This window comes from Dendrobates tinctorius, unplaced genomic scaffold (genome assembly GCF_039654945.1).
Source record: "Dendrobates tinctorius isolate UK_male_01 unplaced genomic scaffold, ASM3965494v1 ptg000075l, whole genome shotgun sequence".
Lineage (NCBI taxonomy): Eukaryota > Metazoa > Chordata > Amphibia > Anura > Dendrobatidae > Dendrobates > Dendrobates tinctorius.
In genome coordinates this window covers 37,645,855-37,665,288 of record NW_027361743.1, presented here as the reverse complement: position 1 = coordinate 37,665,288, position 19,434 = coordinate 37,645,855, and the positions used below count along the sequence as shown (strand labels likewise).

Genomic DNA, 19,434 nt, shown 5'->3' with positions numbered 1-19,434 from the left:
GTAGTGAATAATAGTAATTCAGCAAAAAAAAAAAAATGGTTAAAATTCCAAATTCATAGTATGGCTACAGGATCCATGGAGAGGGATAGTAAAGACCTACCCGTTTCATTTGTATAACACCTGCTGATGATCCCCGTACCTGTGATTACGATGCGACCTGCCATCCAGTAGCAGGGCTAGACCCATCGTGGGACAAATGGATTACCAGCATCTTTACGGAAAGGTGAGGAATATTGTTGTTTTTCTATTTTTAACTCTTTTGCAGATGACAAATGCATTGGTCGAATGAGCGAGGTTGTAAGTATGGTTTAATTAAGATTTATTAAAAGAGTCTGTGTCATTCTTTCAATTAAAGGACTTTATTATTGGTGTGTGTTTTTATACAATGTGACTATGGGGTTAGTAATTGGGACGCCTTATTGATGCTTCTCCATTACCAACCTCAGGGCTTGATGTCATCTGACAATACAAAGGTGACATCTCCCCAACTATCACCCCACTTACTACCGCTACAGGGCAAGTGGGAAGAGTGAGGCTAATTGCTAGAAATGGCGCATCTTAGCAATGCCCCTTTTCTGGGGCGGCTGAGAGCTGATGTTTTTAGCCTGGGGGGGCAGTATCCGCAGCCCCTTCATAGGCTATTAATATCTGCCCGCAGCTGTCTGCATAACCTTTGCTGCTTATTAACTATAGGGGGACCCTACGTCATTTTTTTTAGGGTCCCACATTTTATTAGCCAGTAAAGGCTAAGTAAACAATTGTGAGCTGATATTAATAGCCTAGGAAGCTCCATGGGTATTGCCCCCTTACCAGGCTATAAACATTGGCCCCCAGCTGTCGGCTTTCCCTCTGCTGGTTATGAAAATTACACTGGCGCCCACGCCACTTTTTTTTAGAAAAATTATCTTTTATTAATTAAATACATGTACAGTGAGCTGCACACACACACAGCACTAATTGTATATGTCACTGACCTCTATATAGCTAACTATCTTATGTGTATTTAATGTATGTAATCCATCTCTTCTATTCTGTCGGCTCCTGCTGTGATTATACACTACCACGGCTGCTGAATTACCGGCTTTTCTTCTATGTTATATATATATATATATATATATATATATATATACACACAGTCATATGTAAGAGTTTGGGCACCCCTATTGATGTTAACCTTTTTTCTTTATAACAATTTTGGTTTTTGCAACAGCTGTTTCAGTTTCATATATCTAATAACTGATGGACTCAGTTATATTTCTGGATTCAAATGAGGTTTATTGTACTAACAGAAAATGTGCAATCTGCATTTAAACAAAATTTGACCGGTGCAAAAGTATGGGCACCCTTATCATTTTCTTGATTTGAACACTCCTAACTACTTTTTACTGACTTCCTGAAGCACTAAATTGGTTTTGTAACCTCATTGAGCTTTGATCTTCATAGCCAGGTATATCAAATCATGAGAAAAGGTATTTAAAGTGGCCACTTGCAAGTAGTTCTCCTATTTGATTCTCCTATGAAGAGTGGCATCATGAGCTCCTCAAAACAACTCTCAAATGATCTGAAAACAAAGATTATTCAACATAGCTTTTCAGGGGAAGGATACAAAAAGTTGTCTCAGAGATTTAACCTGTCAGTTTCCACTGTGAGGAATATAGTAAGGAAATGGAAGAACACAGGTACAGTTCTTGTTAAGTCCAGAAGTGGCAGGCCAAGAAAAATATCAGAAAGGCAGAGAAGAAGAATGGTGAGAACAGTCAAGGACAATCCACAGACCACCTCCAAAGACCTGCAGCATCATCTTGCTGCAGATGGTGTCACTGTGCATCGGTCAACAATACAGCGCACTTTGCACAAGGAGAAGCTGTATGGGAGAGTGATGTGAAAGAAGCCGTTTCTGCAAGCACGCCACAAACAGAGTCGCCTGAGGTATGCAAAAGCACATTTGGACAAGCCAGTTACATTTTGGAAAAAGGTCCTGTGGACTGATGAAACAAAGATTGAGTTGTTTGGTCATACAAAAAGGCGTTATGCATGCGCTGTATTGTTGACCGATGCACAGTGACACCATCTGCAGCAAGATGATGCTGCAGGTCTTTGGAGGTGGTCTGTGGATTGTCCTTGACTGTTCTCACCATTCTTCTTCTCTGCCTTTCTGATATTTTTCTTGGCCTGCCACTTCTGGGCTTAACAAGAACTGTACCTGTGTTCTTCCATTTCCTTACTATGTTCCTCACAGTGGAAACTGACAGGTTAAATCACTGAGACAACTTTTTGTATCCTTCCCCTGAAAAGCTATGTTGAATAATCTTTGTTTTCAGATCATTTGAGAGTTGTTTTGAGGAGCCCATGATGCCACTCTTTATAGGAGAATCAAATAGGAGAACTACTTGCAAGTGGCCACCTTAAATACCTTTTCTCATGATTTGATATACCTGGCTATGAAGTTCAAAGCTCAATGAGGTTACAAAACCAATTTAGTGCTTCAGGAAGTCAGTAAAAAGTAGTTAGGAGTGTTCAAATCAAGAAAATGATAAGGGTGCCCATACTTTTGCACCGGTCAAATTTTGTTTAAATGCAGATTGCACATTTTCTGTTAGTACAATAAACCTCATTTGAATCCAGAAATATAACTGAGTCCATCAGTTATTAGATATATGAAACTGAAATAGCTGTTGCAAAAACCAAAATTGTTATAAAGAAAAAAGGTTAACATTAATAGGGGTGCCCAAACTTTTACATATGACTGTATATATATATATCCAACAATGTAGACCAGCTCAATTCTGTGAACCACCAGGAACCTCAGCTGACCTGGTTAACTCCGTTGTGCCCGGATCAGGATGTAGGAGTCCATCCATACAAGGCAAAGCAAGGTCCAGCAATAACGTGAGCAATCCAGGATGCTGTTAAAAAATTTTTCTTTCTTTTTATTCATAAATCCATTAAAATGCAATCTCAATCTGGACCGTGAAGAAGGCGGGTTTTACCGCTGAAACGCGTAGTCCTATCTGCACTACTTTCCTGCGTTATTGCTGTTTTGAACTGCTTGGACCATTGTATTTTATTTTAATGGATTTATGAATAAAAAGAAAGAAATTTTTTTTAACAGCATCCTGGATTGCTCACGTTATTGCTGGACCTTGCTTTGCCGTTGTATATATATATATATATATATATATATATATATATATATATATATATATATATATATGTGTGTCACTGACATCTATGTACCGTATATACGCGAATATAAACAGAGATTTTCAGCCCATTTTTTTAGGCTGAAAGTCCCCCTCTCGGCTTATATTTGAGTCATATACACCAGGGGGTCGGAGGGGGAGGGGGTGTCAGGTCATACTTACCTGTCCTGGCGCTGTCTCCGCAGCCCCCAGCTTCTCCTCGATCTTCCTTCCTTCTTTCAGCAGCACATGGTACCGCTCATTAAACTCATGAATATGCGCATATTCATGAGTTTACTGAGCGATACCACGTGACCGCTGAAGGCAGGAAGGGAGACCGTGGGAGAACGGAGCTGCAGAGACCACGCCAGGACAGGTAAGTATAGCGATATTCACCTGTCCAGGGTCCATCGCTGCTTGCTGCTGTCTGGCACGTCATCTGTCAGTGACGTTCAGATAGCAGAGGGCAAGGTGACGTGGTTAGTGCGCGCCGCGCCACCTGCAGTCTGAACGTCACTGACAGATGACGTGCCAGACAGCAGCAAGCAGCGATGGACCCTGGACAGGTGAATATATCAGGTGCCAGCAGTGACACCGGCACCTGGCCCCCAGCGACAAAGAGAGGTGAGTATGTCTTTTTTTTATTTTTAAATGCAGCAGCGGCAGCACATGGGGGCACAATCTATGGAGCATCTTATGGGGCAGCATATGGGGGCATAATCTATGGAGCATCTTATGGGGGCATAATCTATGGAGCATCTTATGGGGGCAGGATATGGGGGCAAAATCTATGGAGCAGCTTATGGGGGCAGCATATGGGGGCATAATCTATGGAGCATCTTATGGGGGCAGCATATGGGGGCATAATCTATGGAGCATCTTATGGGACAGCATATGGGGACATAATCTATGGAGCATCTTATGGGGACAGGATATGGGGGCATAATCTATGGAGCCATAATCTATGGAGCATCTTATGGGGGCAGTATATGGGGGCATAATCTATAGAGCATCTTATGGGGCCATAACCTTTATGGAGCAGCATATGGGGCATATTATTCTATGGAGCATCTTATGGGGCCATTATTAACCTTTGTGCAGCATGATAGGGGGGGAATTTTGTATGGAGCATCTTATGGGGCTATCATGAACTGTATGGAGCATTATGTGGGGCTCCTGATTCAATATGGATATTCAAAAACATTTAACCTACTGATGTCTCAAATAATTTTACTTTTATTGGTATCTATTTTTATTTTTTAAATTCACCAGTAGCTGCTGCATTTTCCACCCTAGGCTTATACTCGAGTCAATAAGTTTTCCCAGTTTTTTTGTGGCAAAATTAGGAGGGTCGGCTTATACTCGGGTCGGCTTATACTCGAGTATATACTGTATATCTTTTCTATTCTAACCTTTCACTCTGATTTTACTGTATGCGACACATGAAATGCCGGCTTTTCAAAGGACATTGATGCGGAAAAATCAGACAGCACTGGCATGGTTCGAGTGCTGTGCGATTTTTTTTCTCGCACACATAGGCTTGCATTGGAGAATCTCAGCCAGGTCTCGGTGCCAATCGCAACATGCTGCGAATTTTACACGCACGCCGAATACAGCGGAGAAAATAAATGCTGATGTGAGCTGCCCCATAGATTAACACTGGGTCGAGTGCTATGTGATTTTTTTTGCATAGTACTCGGCCGTATTCTACGGTAGTGTGACTCCGGCATACTGCAAATAGAAAGATTGTAGATTGGAAGGGGTTAAAATACAAAAAACAACTTTCTCTAGGAATATTTATCGCTGCATTTTTAATTTATATTGTTGTTTTACAAGATTGACTGTATTCAGCTATAAACAGTCTATAATAAGAAATAGACTTAGTAGTTTTAGATATGAATGCACAAAAGTATTGCTTGTGCTGCTGTCTGCTTTCATTATTCTTCTGAAGATAAAACACAAGACAAGAACAAACCGCCTTTTTTTTCAGCAATAATAAAATGCGCGCGCTCATTTTTCCCAATAATATACTATATCAGATGAAAATAACATACTTCTATCTTTGTGAAACTTTTTGCATGTTTTCACAGCAACAAATATCTCTTCTGCCTTCACTGGTTTGCCCTAAAAAGAGAAAACAAATACTGTAAAAATAAAGTTGAAATTAATTTTCAATGGGTTATCCAACTTTAAAATGAAATAAAAGATAAAAAAAAAAGACAAACACTAGCAGGTGGTAAATAAAAATGATACAGAAAACAGTAAACACAACACAAAAAAACCCAAACACTACTCTCCAACGCTGATGTCGGATGGCATTCATTGTTATTTGCTACAATAAACAGCAAAGTATGATACAACACACAATACAATTCATGTTTGTACCCATAGACCATGCATGGATTATAAATTTACATTGATACATAGCAATACATGTGTGTTAGCCTATTTTATATCTGGCATTATGTGCATGAACCAGGGATAATATCTGAATCTCTCTCAGAGGCACAAAGGAAGTGGGCTACAAACTACATTCAAGCTGGTACAAAGTTCTCTTTAAAAAGTTAGTTTAAAAAAATCACAGTGTGGTCTAATAAAAATGTACACTTACTCATTATTTTGTGCCACTATGACTCAGTTTTATATGTATCCCGATTTGTACATATCACCCTCAAAGGAAGCCCCTCGAGGTTCTATTTACCCTCCAGTTGTCATTGGAACAGTCCAGCTTTAGATGTAGTGCTCCTGGTAGATCATGGGTCTCTCTCGGCTGGCTTCTTGCCAGCATAGATCTGCTCTGGGGCTAGTCTGGAACTGAGCTGCTACTGTGAAAGAAGATATCATGGAAAGGGTCTCCAAAATTACCATACAGAGCTCATACCAGGAAGCATCAGTGTTCTGGTAATTAAGGAGAGCGATGTACTGCAGGATGGAGCTGTATATCAAGATGTACTGCAGGTTGAGGATGTGCATAGTGGGGCTGAGAGGAGTATGTACGGCAGGATGGGGCTGTGTATAGAGGGGGCTGAAATGAATGGAGTGATAAAAAGCAGGTTAGTGCTGTGTAGAGAGGGTTTGAAAGGAGAGGTGTACTACATAATAGGGCAGTGTATAGAAGGGACTGAAAAGAGAGATATATTGCCAGATAAATATGCATATACAGTGGCGAGTGTAGTGAAATATTGAAGGAAAGAGATGTGTATAAAGGGGCTGAGAAGAGTGATATAGTGCTCTTTATATTGGGTTTGACAGGAGAGATATTCTGCAGGATAGGGTAGTGTACAGAGGAATGAAAGGAAAGATATATTTCAGTAGGGAGCTGTGTCTATAGGGGGCTGAGAGAAGTGATATACTGAAAGATGAAGCTGTACATACAGGGTCTGAGTGGAGAGATATACTGGAGGATTGGGCTGTGTATGGAGATGTTGAAAGGAGTGATATACTACCAGATGGCGGCATTGTGTGTGGAGGAGCTGAGTGATATACTGCGGCATAGAGCTGTAAATAAAGGGGATGAGAGGAGTGACATACTAAAAGATAGGGCTGTGTATACAGGGGAAGAGAGTAAAGATATATCGCAAGATGGAGCTGTATAAAGATGGGCTGAATCGTAAACTATAGGGCCGATTTTTGGGCTGTATATTTAGGTTTATACAGAGGTGCTGAAAAAAAAAAAAGATATACTGAAGAATGGGCCTGAGTATAACGGGGCTGAGAGGAGTCGAGCTGTTTGTTGCTGAGAAATCAGTGATGTTAAACTCCAAATGTTGCTCTGATGATACATATGACAGAAGATTATCCTCTTTCACATGCACCAACAGAACAGCATTTGCAGTTTCATATCACTTATCTATCAGCAGTAGGCAACAAACATAGCTCAGCACTGCCTAATATTCCAAGCTCCATTGTGGATGAGTGCAGGAGACTGGAGGTCTGAGAGAAACCAACTAACCATAATGTAAAACCACACATGCAGTTATAATGGTGTAGATGTGAGAAGATAAAAATCGGCCAGGAAATATATTTCAGTAGAAGAAATTGCACTTAGTTTAGCTTCATGATAATTCAGTTAGTTGGAGCTTAGGTCTGTTTCACACGTCCTGATGTATCCGGTACGGGAAAAAAACAGTACTGGAGATATCAGTGTCTGTGTGTGTAATATTTTTGGCATACATAAGGTAGAATGTTGAGAATTATATTCAACTGATAATAGCGAGAGCAGGCGGCGGTTGATGGGACTAGTACTCCTATCAGGTTACACCAGCTGCCACTAATAACAGCGAGTAGGGGGTGGCTGATGGGAGTATTCATCAAGCGGAGACTGTGCAATAAATAAATTTAAAAAAAGGTGTTCGCTCCCTGTATTTTTCATAACCAGCCAGGCAAAACTGATAGCTGAGGGCTGTAACCTTCAGCTGTCAGGAAGGCTGGTTACCAAGAATAGATGGGTCCTCACGTTATTATTTTTTAAATTACTTAAAAAAATAATTTAAAAAACGGCATGGGGTTCCCTCATTTTTGACAACAAGCCATGATAAAGCAGACAGTGGGGGCACTTGCATTCTCAACATGATAACGGGCCATGGATATTGAACCCCCCAGCCTAAAAATAGCAGCCTGCAACCGCCCAGAAAAGGCACATCTATTAGATGCACCAATTCTGAAGCTTTATCCGGTTCTTCCCACCTGCCCTGTGGCGGTAGCAAGTGGGCTAATATTTACGGGTCTGATGTCCCTTTTTATTGTCTGTTGACATCAAGCCCACAGATTAGTAATGGAAAGGTCTACATAGTCATAGAATCATAGCATGGTAGAGTTGGAAGGGACCTCCTGGGCCATCTGGTCCAACCCCCTGCTCAAAGCAGGATTCACTAAATCATCCCAGACAAATGTCTATCCACCCTCTGTTTGAAGACTTCTATTGAACTCACCACCTCTCGTGGCAGCCTGTCCCACTCATTGATCACCCTGTCAAGAAGTTTTTTTCTAATATCTAATCTGTGTCTGCTCCCATTCAGTTTCATCCCATTGCTTCTAGTCTTGCCTTGTGCAAATGAGAAGATGATCCTTCTACAATGTGTCATCAAAGGAGATTTCAAAGAAAATTAGTTATATATACCGGCTCCTAACAAAAACTAATTTTTAAAAATGAATATACTTTATTATTAAAAAAACCACAAAACACAACAAACACAAACCAAGCAACTTGTTGCTGATCAAAAAAACTCCAAACCAATTAGCGTATTGGAGAACAAGGCAGGATAGGGGGACAGTGGCCTACATGTCCCTAATAGTCCCTATACTGGCCCCTACCTGTCAGCGGAGGTTGGCACCCTCTTGAAATGCAAATGGCACCCCCGCTTCACGGTGGCTGTCCCTACTCACCCTGTTTAATACTGTTTCTCAGGATGAGTACAAAATGACCAGTCAAACAAAGAAATCTACCTGGTCAATTTTACAAAGTCCAATAAATAACAATTCAAATAGACTTCGATTATCACACACCACCAAAATTTATGTAAAGAGGGTACAACCAGTAACCGAAGAAAATCATTATTTTGTGGGGAGAGCAGGAGGAGGGAAATTTCCTAACTGGATTCCCTATTTATTACAGTCCCTACCTACCAGCGGAGCTTTTTCACCCTGATTTGTATTGGTGCCCCCGCTCCGCGTCGGCTATCCCTTATTGATCCTACTAACTTCCATATAAACAAATTAGTCTTACAGACAGGAGACTTGAGGGTACTAAAATATATAGGGATTAAATGAACTGTTAACCAATAACCTCCTAAATCTCATAGGCAGCTACTTGAGGGCTATCAAATGTATAAAGGCTCTCAAACCCTTAAGGAGAAGAGCATATGTGACATAGCAATAAATCTCTTATCAAAACCATGTCCCTTGACAATAATTTGAATAAATGACTGGATTAATACACCTGGGGGTATCTATTATAGCATAACATATTTGAAAAACATTCACCCCCATAGACATATGTAGGTGTTAACCCAATAATTGCTGTATGCCCTCATATTGCACCATGCCCAAATTTTAGATCAGCCAATATAAACAACTTGAAACTTAGCTTAAGTCTAATTAAAGCTTCATATCGCCTCGACGCATTTCCCTCCTAACATGGGAGTTCCTCAGGAGGCTCATGATAATCCCTTCATACTCTCTCGGAGCATCAGATGTGGCGCCTGGTTGCAGGTATCAATAGGAGTGTGGTTACTGATGTTTTTTTATACTTCCCACACCATGCGTCCCAGATTCCAGAGTAACACACTGCACTGACATTGTCTCATAGATGTCTCCACGTATAGTATTGCGCTTGCTCAGTATCAATGTGACAGCCCTTGAGATATTTGCAGACCGCTATTAAGTCTCCTCTCAGTCTTCTCTTTTGCAAACTAAACATTCCCAAATCCTGTAATCGTTCCTCACAGGACAGGGTTTGCAGATCGGTCACCATTCTGGTCGCTCTTCTCCAAACTTGCTCCAGTTTGTTGATGTCTTTTTTAAAATTGTGTCACCCAAAACTGGACACAGTATTCCAGTAGTAAAAACTTACTGTCAATGAAAGTGACAATTTTATGTACAGTACAGACAAAAAGTTTGGACACACCTTCTCATTCAAAGAGTTTTCTTTATTTTCATGACTATGAAAATTGAAGATTCACTCTGAAGGCATCAAAGCTATGAATTAACACATGTGGAATTATATAATTAACAAAAAAGTGTGAAACAACTGAAAATATGTCTTATATTCTAAGTTCTTCAAAGTAGCCACCTTTTGCTTTGATTACTGCTTTGCACACTCTTGGCATTCTCTTGATGAGCTTCAAGAGGTAGTCACCAGAAATGGTTTTCACTTCACAGGTGTGCCCTGTCAGATTTATTAAGTGGGATTTCTTGCCTTATAAATGGGGTTGGGACCATCAGTTGTGTTGTGCGGAAGTCTGGTGGATACACAGCTGATAGTCCTACTTCAATAGACTAAACTGGCTATATTTAAAAATAACTCTCGCTAGATTTGGCTTTGACGAGAAGTTTCTATCAACAGTCTTCGCCCTATACTCGGGTCCTTGTGCCAGGATCTATGCAAACGACTTCCTTTCTGACTCGTTCGACATTACTAATGGCACAAGACAGGGGTGCCCCCTGTCTCCCCTACTATTTGTGCTTGCCATAGAGCCCCTAGCCGAAAAAATTAGATTAAACAATGATATTAAAGGCTTTGAAATGCCATCACGAAATTTTAAAATCGGGTTATTCACAGATGATCTCTTCCTCACACTTCTTGATCCCGCAAATTCCATAAAAGCCCTTTCAGATGAACGAGAAAAATTCTCTAGAGCATCCTATTTTAAGATAAACCCACACAAATCCAAATTTATAACTCTAAACATGAAACAATCCGAAATTAACACTAAAGGCCCTTTTACATTTAGCGATGCACCAGCGATCCGACCAGCGATCAGACCCGGTCAGGATCGCTGGTGCATCGCTAAATGATCGCTAGTGAGCTTTCATACAGAAAGATCTCACAGCGATGCAGCAGCGACGCAGCGCACGATACTCACCTTTCACACACAATGATCCTGCGTCCTCCGGCCCGCGTTCAGCGTCGCTCGTCTCACACAACAGGAAGCCCAGCAGGAAGAAGACGACGAGAAATGGAGCCGCCCGATCTCGCGCGATCAGCGACAGACAGCGGGGGAGCCAGTCGGATGTAAGTATCACACATAGCGATATCGCTAGCGATATCGCTATAACGTCACAAAACCAGTGACGTTTTAGTGATATTGCTAGCGATATCGCTATGTGTAAAACCCCCTTAAAACCCAGTTCATTTGGGAGGAGAAAGAGATTGTCTATCTAGGGATTAGAATAGCTGGATCAATCCAAGCCACAGTTAGGGCCAATTTAGACAGCATTATAAAGACTATTACAGGCAATCTATCCTTTTTGGCTCAGCTAGAGACTTCCATATTTGGGAAGATACTGGCAGTCAAAGCCTTTATCCTTCCCAAAGGTTTATACATATTTAGGACTTTGCCAGTTAGCTTTCCACGCCAATCCATTGATAAAATTCAAGAGCTCATCCGACTATTTATTTGGAAAGGTAAGAAAGCAAGAATATCTGCAGACTTACTTTATAAAAATAAAAAACATGGGGGCGCAGGACTGCCCAACATATACGCTTATTATCAGGCCTCACTTATTAAACAGAGCTGGCACTGGTTTATGGAAAACATGACACATCCGGCTTGGTATGGCTTGCAGAGAGATGCTAGTGATAGAGGTTCCACGTGAAAGCTTTTCTTTTACTTCCTTCTGCAAAAGCACAGTGCAAACTCATCGCATCCTATATTTCGGTCGATAATCTCAGCCTGGAGGGAACTCATTAAGCCGACTAAAAATATCAAAAAAGCAGAGCAAATCTTAATACTACCCCTATCTTCATTTGCACTGATGGATGATCTCCCGATGCCGGAGGTATGGGGGAAATCTGGAATCAAAAAGGTGGGGGATGTTTTTAGTGGAGTGGAGTTCTTGAAATTCAGTGAGATCAAGGCTAAATATAATTTACCGTCATCTGAGCTAGTCTTTTACACCATGTTGAAAGACAGAATTTTGAAAATCATAAAAGGGAAGACTTTAAATTATGAAATGCTAACTTCACTGTTGTGCAACCTTAAAAATAAAAACCTCTGGAGTCTGCGTAATTTGTATAGATCTGTCGTCAAGGACCTAACGAGCCACAAAAACATATACATGAAGAGATGGGAGTCCGATTTAGGTGCTGATATCCGTCTCGAGAATTGGAACAATGCCATCAAATTCACTTACAATTCCAACATATCAATGGGTCTTCACGAGGGTTATTTTAAACTGTTAAATAGGTGGTACTATACCCCGACAAGGTTATCACATTTTAACACAGAATTATCTTCCTTGTGCTGGAGAGGCTGTGGACATCAAGGGAACCTCTACCATATATTTTTTGGGGTTGTTCAAAGATCAAAAACCTCTGGTTCCAGGTCACACAGCACATTAACCTCATTGCTAAGGACTTCACAATTACGCCTGAAAGATCACTTCTTTCATTAGACATGGAACAGTTTGATGATTCGGTAAGACATATTATCATCCACATCCTCTTAGTGACTAAGACCATGTTAGCACAATGGTGGAAGAAAGTCGAGGTTCCTAAGTTTTCGGACATACTTGATAAAATAGGCTAACATAGTGATTTAGAACTCAGATTTGCGACTAACAACAATCACATCCACAAATATACAAAAACATGGAAGACTTGGAACAACAAATTCCATATCAAATAGACCTATTAAGAGGTATTATATTTTGAGGCCTAAACATGGCCGTTGTAGTACCGGGATGTTGTATCTCCTTCCAAGAATGTTACCCCATAATAAGGATTGTCGATTTTCTTTTCCTTTTTTGTTGTTATTTGCTATATGCTATTTAATGTCTATTTGTGGGTTCTCTAGTTTTAAATTTTTTCCGCATCTGTACAAGGTTCTTTACTTCCCATTCCCTTTCCTCCCTTCCCTTACCTTGTTTAATGACTGAAAACCAATAAAATTATTTGAAAAGAAAAGCCATTTTCTTACACATTTACCATGTGAATGCAATAAACGCATGAGGGAGTTTTCGGATTATTTCCATATCAACCTAGTCTTTACAATTCAACTTTTAAATAAACCATAATTATTTAAAAAAAAATCAGTGGCTGTCTTATGTCATCATTTCACATGGCTAAAATGTCTAATTTAATTTACTTTAATAAACCAGAAAAGTTATCCAGGACTTTCTATGCTATTTTAACAGAAAAATAAATATGAAAATAATAAATAAATTAATAAAAAAAAGAACAAATAGAGCTTGCCTTTGAGCAGCGGGGACAGGAATCATGCTGGAATGACAATGGAAAACACACTTTTTTTTTTTTTTACTATAACCGTTAATTTTAGCCGCCTCATGCAAACATAAGAATTTCCTAGACATAAGTGGAAATTTTACGATAACTGGGAGGGAATCAGAATGATGAGTTGAAAGGTTGTGTAATAACTATGCATGCAAAAGTTTCAACAGTCAGAAGAAAGAATTGCTACAAAAAAGCAAAGAAACGCACGCCTGCATTTAAAATCGCAAGCGTTTTAAGAGTTAACATGGCTAGAAACTGGTTAAAACGCATGCGCCTAAAAAAGCAAACGCATACAAATCGCATGATGCTTTTTTTGTATGTGATTCTATTGCGCACGAAGCGCAGCGCTAAAAAACGCTATTGTGAAACTAGCCTTATTTGTACCAGCCGGTCAATCTCTTTCCCACATTAAAACCTTTCAAAAGCAACACAAAGCCCCTTGTTTTCAGAAAAGCTTACAATCTACTTTACAATAAGCCTGCTGCAACTAAACTACCATATGAGCAGCTTCTACCTTCCTTCTTCCCCAACACATTGTAAGCAGTCATGGGCACAGACCCCTCTCTCTATGTACCAATCCATCTCGCTTTTAGCAATTTTTTTGTACTACAACAGTGAGTAACATTATTGAAACTGGGAAGCATTTAGGAAAGGCAAACAACTCATCCATGAGGTGATGACCACTTGGAATTGCAGAGTTGGGTAACCAAGTACCGAGTAGCATAGAGCGTAAAAAGTTGCTAGCGATCTGCTGACTCCACAATTGCAGAGCTCTGAGCCATTTCTGGTATAAACATCAGCACAGAAACTGTGAGCTTAGAGCTTCATTGGTTTCCAAGGCTAAGTAGCGACATGTAAGCCTTACATCACCAAGCACAATATCAAGCATTGAATAGAGTGGTGCAACAGAAGTCCTTATTGGAATGACAGCTCACATTACTCTATATAACAGTCTTATCCACAAGTCTGTGAATGGTGAATGTCAAAAAAGCGTCACCCGCCTGACTTCATTGTGCCAACTGTAAAATTTTATGGAGAGGGTTAATGCTATGGTGTTATTTAGGGGTTCCAAGTTCCATTATAGGTAAAAAAAAAAATTTGAATCAAAAACATTTTTAATAATCAAACTTTTACTTCCTACAAAATGGTTGATAAAATAATCATATTATACAATCCCAAGAAATAGAGTACAATTTTATAAAGTCTAATCTCTCCCCCCAACCACTATCTTCATCACCTCTCTCACCTATCTGAACTCACATTTTAATATTATATCGGATACAATATCTAAATAAAAATTTAAACATGGAAACCATACAGTAAGGTGTTTCATATCTAAAATATTAGGTCGCTTTTAAAGTAGTTAAATATGACATCTCTTGTCAGTATCTCCGACACCATGGCTTCACATCTAATCCATGCACCCGACTGTTAACCAAATTTCGCAATGGCCCCCATGTATATCTTTTTCTTCCATCTGAACGGTGGTATTTAAACAGCTTACAACCTTTTCCACTGATGGAACAGTTCTTGCCAAGCAGTGTTTAGCTATGGTCTTTCTGGTTTGACAGTATTTTGGCTATAGCCAGCTGTAGTGAGTATGAATTTACAATGTCTCACAAATAGCCCAAGACACACCCTTTAGGGCTAAGAATTTTGTATTTTAAAGACCTCGAGAATCAATGTAATGGCCTCCCCCCACAGCTCAACCAGGTGGGATCTGGATGAGAACATATGGACTCTGTCTGCACCATCTTCCCCACAATTTGAGCAACAATCACCTGTCCTAAGGACCATCCTGTATGACACTTTTGGAGTTCTATATACTCTGAGAAATTTTCGGAACCTTTTTTGGGCCGTATTTATAGATACTTTCCATGGTTATTCTAAAATATCATCCCACTCCTCTGAAGTGATTTGTCCCATATGCCGCTCACACCTGGATTTAACTACAGCCATAAGGTCTCCCAAGATTTTTAGTAATAAGGATTTACACATGAAGGATATAAGGCCTTTTGCAGAGCTCTCATTGCATGCCGTAATTGTAGATACTTGAAAAAGTCAGAGCTACACAAATAAAAAGTCTGTTTAAAGTGCTCATATTTGCAAAAATAACCCTGTTTATAAAGTTCATGTAAGTATCTCCATCCTCTCCTTTAAAATTCCCCAAAACCTTGCTAATGTTGCAATTCTCTCAAACAGAGGTTATTTCAAATAGGAGGGTACTTGGAATATTCTACCATTCCAAACCATTTCTTAAATATCCACTGGGGTCCAAGAAGTATAATTTCGGAGAGTAACATGTTAAGCATGCCAAGATGAGGAGACTTAAAGCCGCAATGCTTCTCTGGGAAATATGCAAATTGTCTCTTCAGAGAGAAAAAGAGGACTAGAACTCTAGTGCCACCTATTGGAAGTAGCAATCCTAAAATTCAATGTTGACCCTTTAACGAGCCTTGTTACATGACTTAGGATAAAAGTCAAGCCAGAATCTCAATTTGCAGACACTTTGTTTCTGGGTATTGTCTCTCATCAATGCAAAGTGTGAGATCTGGTTTGGCTTGGAGAGAGGCGTTTGACTGGGATCTAAGAAGTATTGTTTCTCTTGCGGAGAGTGACATGTTAAACATATTAGGATAGCCACTTCCTATAGGTGGCACTAGAGTTCTAGTCCTCTTCCTCTTTGAAGAGACAATTTGCGTATTTCCCAGAGGAGCGTCGCGGCTTTAAGTCTCTTCATCTTGACATGCTTAACATGTCACTCTCCGCAAGGAGAAATAATACTTCTTGGATCCCAGTCAGATGCCTCTCACACAGCCAAAACAGATTTCACACTTTGCACTGATGAGGGGGAACTACCCCGAAACAGAGTGTCTGCAAATTGAGATTCTGGTTAATCTTTTATCCCAAGTCATGTGACAAGGCTCGTTAAAGGGTTAACACTGACTTTTAGGATTGCTACTTCCAATAGAAGGCACTAGAGTTCTAGTGCTCTTTGAAAATACAATTTAAATATCCACTAGATGTTATGGACAAGATTTTAAGTCGGGAAGCATCCGGGCTTGGTCCTAAGCCTGCTCGACTCTAGTAGTTCTACTAAATTACCTCCCTCTCGCAAGAAATGTTAGCACTGGGGCACCTGCAGCCTGCACCCCTTTCAAAGCCCATCCTATAAAATGATGAAATTGAGAGGCTAGAAAATAGCCGCACGTATGTGGCAAAGGCAAACAGACCCATATTTTTGGGCAGCGGTAGCTTCTCAAATTTTATCCTGTGTATACCCTTTTCACAAACCAAGTCCCTAAAAATGTTATGCATCTTCTTAAACCAATATTGGGGAATCCAAATGGGAGAATTATGCAGTATATAAAGAATACTAGTAATAAGGTACATTTTGATCAGAATTGTCCTTCCCAAGGCTAAGATAGGTAATTTCCCCCATGCTTCAACTTTTTTTCTCAACGAAATTACCAATTGACTCAGGTTTAGAGAGACATAATCTTTTGTCTCTCTTGTAATATATATACCAAGATATTTACATTTTGAGACTACTGGCAGAATGAAAGAACTACCTAGTCTTCAGATGACTTTATCGTCCAAGAGAAGCAGCGCAGACTTTGACCAATTTATGGTCAATCCCGAAAAGGTCCAAATCTCTCCATACAATGGCTTGTAAAACTTTGGTCACCTCTCGTCAAAATTACAATTATTAAGTGTTAAGCAAGTTGAAGATGAAATGATCTCTAAAAGGCCTAAAGTTAAAGAAAACACATTTACCGTATATACTCGAGTATAAGTCGACCCGAGTATAAGCCGACCCCCCTAATTTTGCCAAAAAAACTGGGAGAACTTATTGACTCGAGTATAAGCCTAGGGTGGGAAATGCTCCATAGATTATTCCCCCATATGGTGTCCCCAGAAGAAGCTCCATAGATTGTTCCCCCATATGCTGCCCCCATAAGAAGCTGCATAGATTGTTCCCCCATATGGTGTCCCCAGAAGAATATCCATAGATTGTTCCCCCATATACTGCCCCCATAAGAAGCTCCATAGATTGTTCCCCCATATGAAGCTCCATAGATTGTTCCCCCATATGCTGACCCCATAAGAAGCTGCATAGATTGTTCCCCCATATGCTGACCCCAGAAGAAGCTCCATAGATTGCTCCCCCATATGCTGGCCCCATGCTGCTGCTGCATGTAAAAATAAAAAAATGACATACCTCTCCGTCGCTGGGTGTCAGATACTCACGTGTCCTGCGTCCATGGCTGCTCACCGCTATCTACCACGTCATCAGTCAGTGACGTTCAGACTGCAGGGGGCGCGGCGCGCACTAACCACGTCACTGCGCCCTCTGCTGTCTGAAGTCACTGACTGATGACAGACAGCAGCAAGCAGCCATGGACGCAGGACAGGTGAGTATCGCTATACTTACCCGTCCTGACGATGTGTCTTGAGCCCCCAGCTTCTCCGCGCTCTCTCTTCCTGCCTTCAGCGGTCATGTGGTACCGCTCATTAAAACTCATGAATATGAGCATATTCATGAGTTTTAATGAGTGGCACCACGTGACCGCTGAAGGCAGGAAGAGAGAGCACGGGGAGAAGCTAGGGGCTCAAGACACAGCGTCAGGACGGGTAAGTATGACCTGACACCTCCGCCCCCTCCGACCCCCTTTGTATATGACTCGAATATAAGACGAGAGGGGGACTTTCAGCCCAATTTTTTGGGCTGAAAATCTCGACTTATATTCGAGTATATACGGTATTTGTAGTTTATGCAAATAAAGTATTTTTTCCCATTTTAAAAATTATAAAGAGAAAAATGGGGAATATTACACGGGTAGAGGGAAGAATGAATTCAATAAAATGTCAACAAATTCTTGATGCAAACATAACATCATCTGTAAAAAACTGAAGTTGAAAAGAGGATGGCTTCTACAACTGGATAATGATCCTAAACACATATCTAAATCCACAATAGACTACGTCAAAAGGAGCACGCTGAAGGTTTTACAATGGCCCTCACAGTCCCCTGATCTGAACATGATTGAAAATCTGTGGATAGACCTCAAAATAGCAGAGCATGCAAGACAACCCAGGAATCTCACAGAACTGAAGAATTTTCCAAGGAAGAATGGATGAAAATCCCTCAAACAAGAATTGATAGACTCTTGGCTGGCTACAAAAAGCATTTACAAGCTATGATACTTTCAAAAGATGGTACTACCCATGCAGGTTGCGTACGTTCATTTTCCTTTTAGTAATTTTTAAGATGTAAAAGATGAAAATATATATTTTTTTTGCCTAAGATACAAAGGAAATGTGCCAACTTTAACTGTAGGCCTTTTAGACATCATTTCATCTTCAACTTGCTTAACTGTTCACAATAACAGTAATTTTGACCAGGGGTAGATCCCATTATAATTGGAGGAGAAATGTTTATATTATTGACAAACAACAAGAGATCATCTGAATACAGAGCATTCTTTTCTCCCTGACTTGTATATTTAAATCCCTCTATCCTTTCATGTTGTCTAACACTCCAAAGACATACCGATAGGGAATTTAGATTGTGAGCTCCAACGGGGACAGTGTCGATAATGTCTGTAAAGCTCTGTGGAATTAATGGTGGTATTTAAGACAGTAAAATAAATAATACAAAAGCTAATAGTTCAGTTGCTACAGGAAAAAGTAAGGGCAACAGTGGGCCATGTCACATTGTCCTGTGAAGCCCACATATAACTACATTCAACATTATTGAACACTTTGATGGCATCCAAGGATAAGACACTCTTCCGACTAGGATCCACTAGTGCCATTTGCAAATTCAAAAAAGCCTATTTAGGTTTATGGCAGTTGACTTGGAGGGCAAAAAGCAATCCTGGTCTGGATGAATTACTGATTCAATAACAGTACTCAGTCACGAGGCCAGAGTTTTAGCCAATATCCTAACATCTGTTGTCAGCAATGAGATAAGCCTGTAAGAGTGAAGTTGTTCTCGATGTTTTCCATCCTTTATGATAAAAATGCATTACTAATCATTTCCAGGTAGTTCAGTAATATTTCTTCCTCAAGATGTTTATAGGTTTTTATTGGAAGCCCATCCAACTAGGGGCCTTATCATTAGCCAAGTTCCCAGCAGTCTGACTAACTTCTTCCACAGAAATTGGCTAATCTAAAAAAAACTTAGACGAATATAGATTAGAATGGTGTCATGCACTACACACGGGTAGGTCCAGCGGACAACACAACATATTCCAACAACGGGAAGGAATGGGGAGAGGAAGGTCCTCACAGTAG

The 19,434-nt window shown here is 40.3% G+C and overlaps 1 protein-coding gene across 2 annotated transcripts in view; it reads right to left on the bottom strand.

The window, feature by feature from the left end:
* The window catches only part of B3GLCT (beta 3-glucosyltransferase), a 591,167-nt gene that overhangs the window by 72,306 nt on the left and 499,427 nt on the right, over positions 1–19,434 (bottom strand). For both annotated transcript variants that reach the window (XM_073583176.1, XM_073583175.1), the window contains exon 10: positions 5,237–5,306. In XM_073583176.1, coding sequence (XP_073439277.1) covers positions 5,237–5,306 — 70 coding nt within the window. The remainder of the gene's footprint in view (positions 1–5,236; positions 5,307–19,434) is intronic.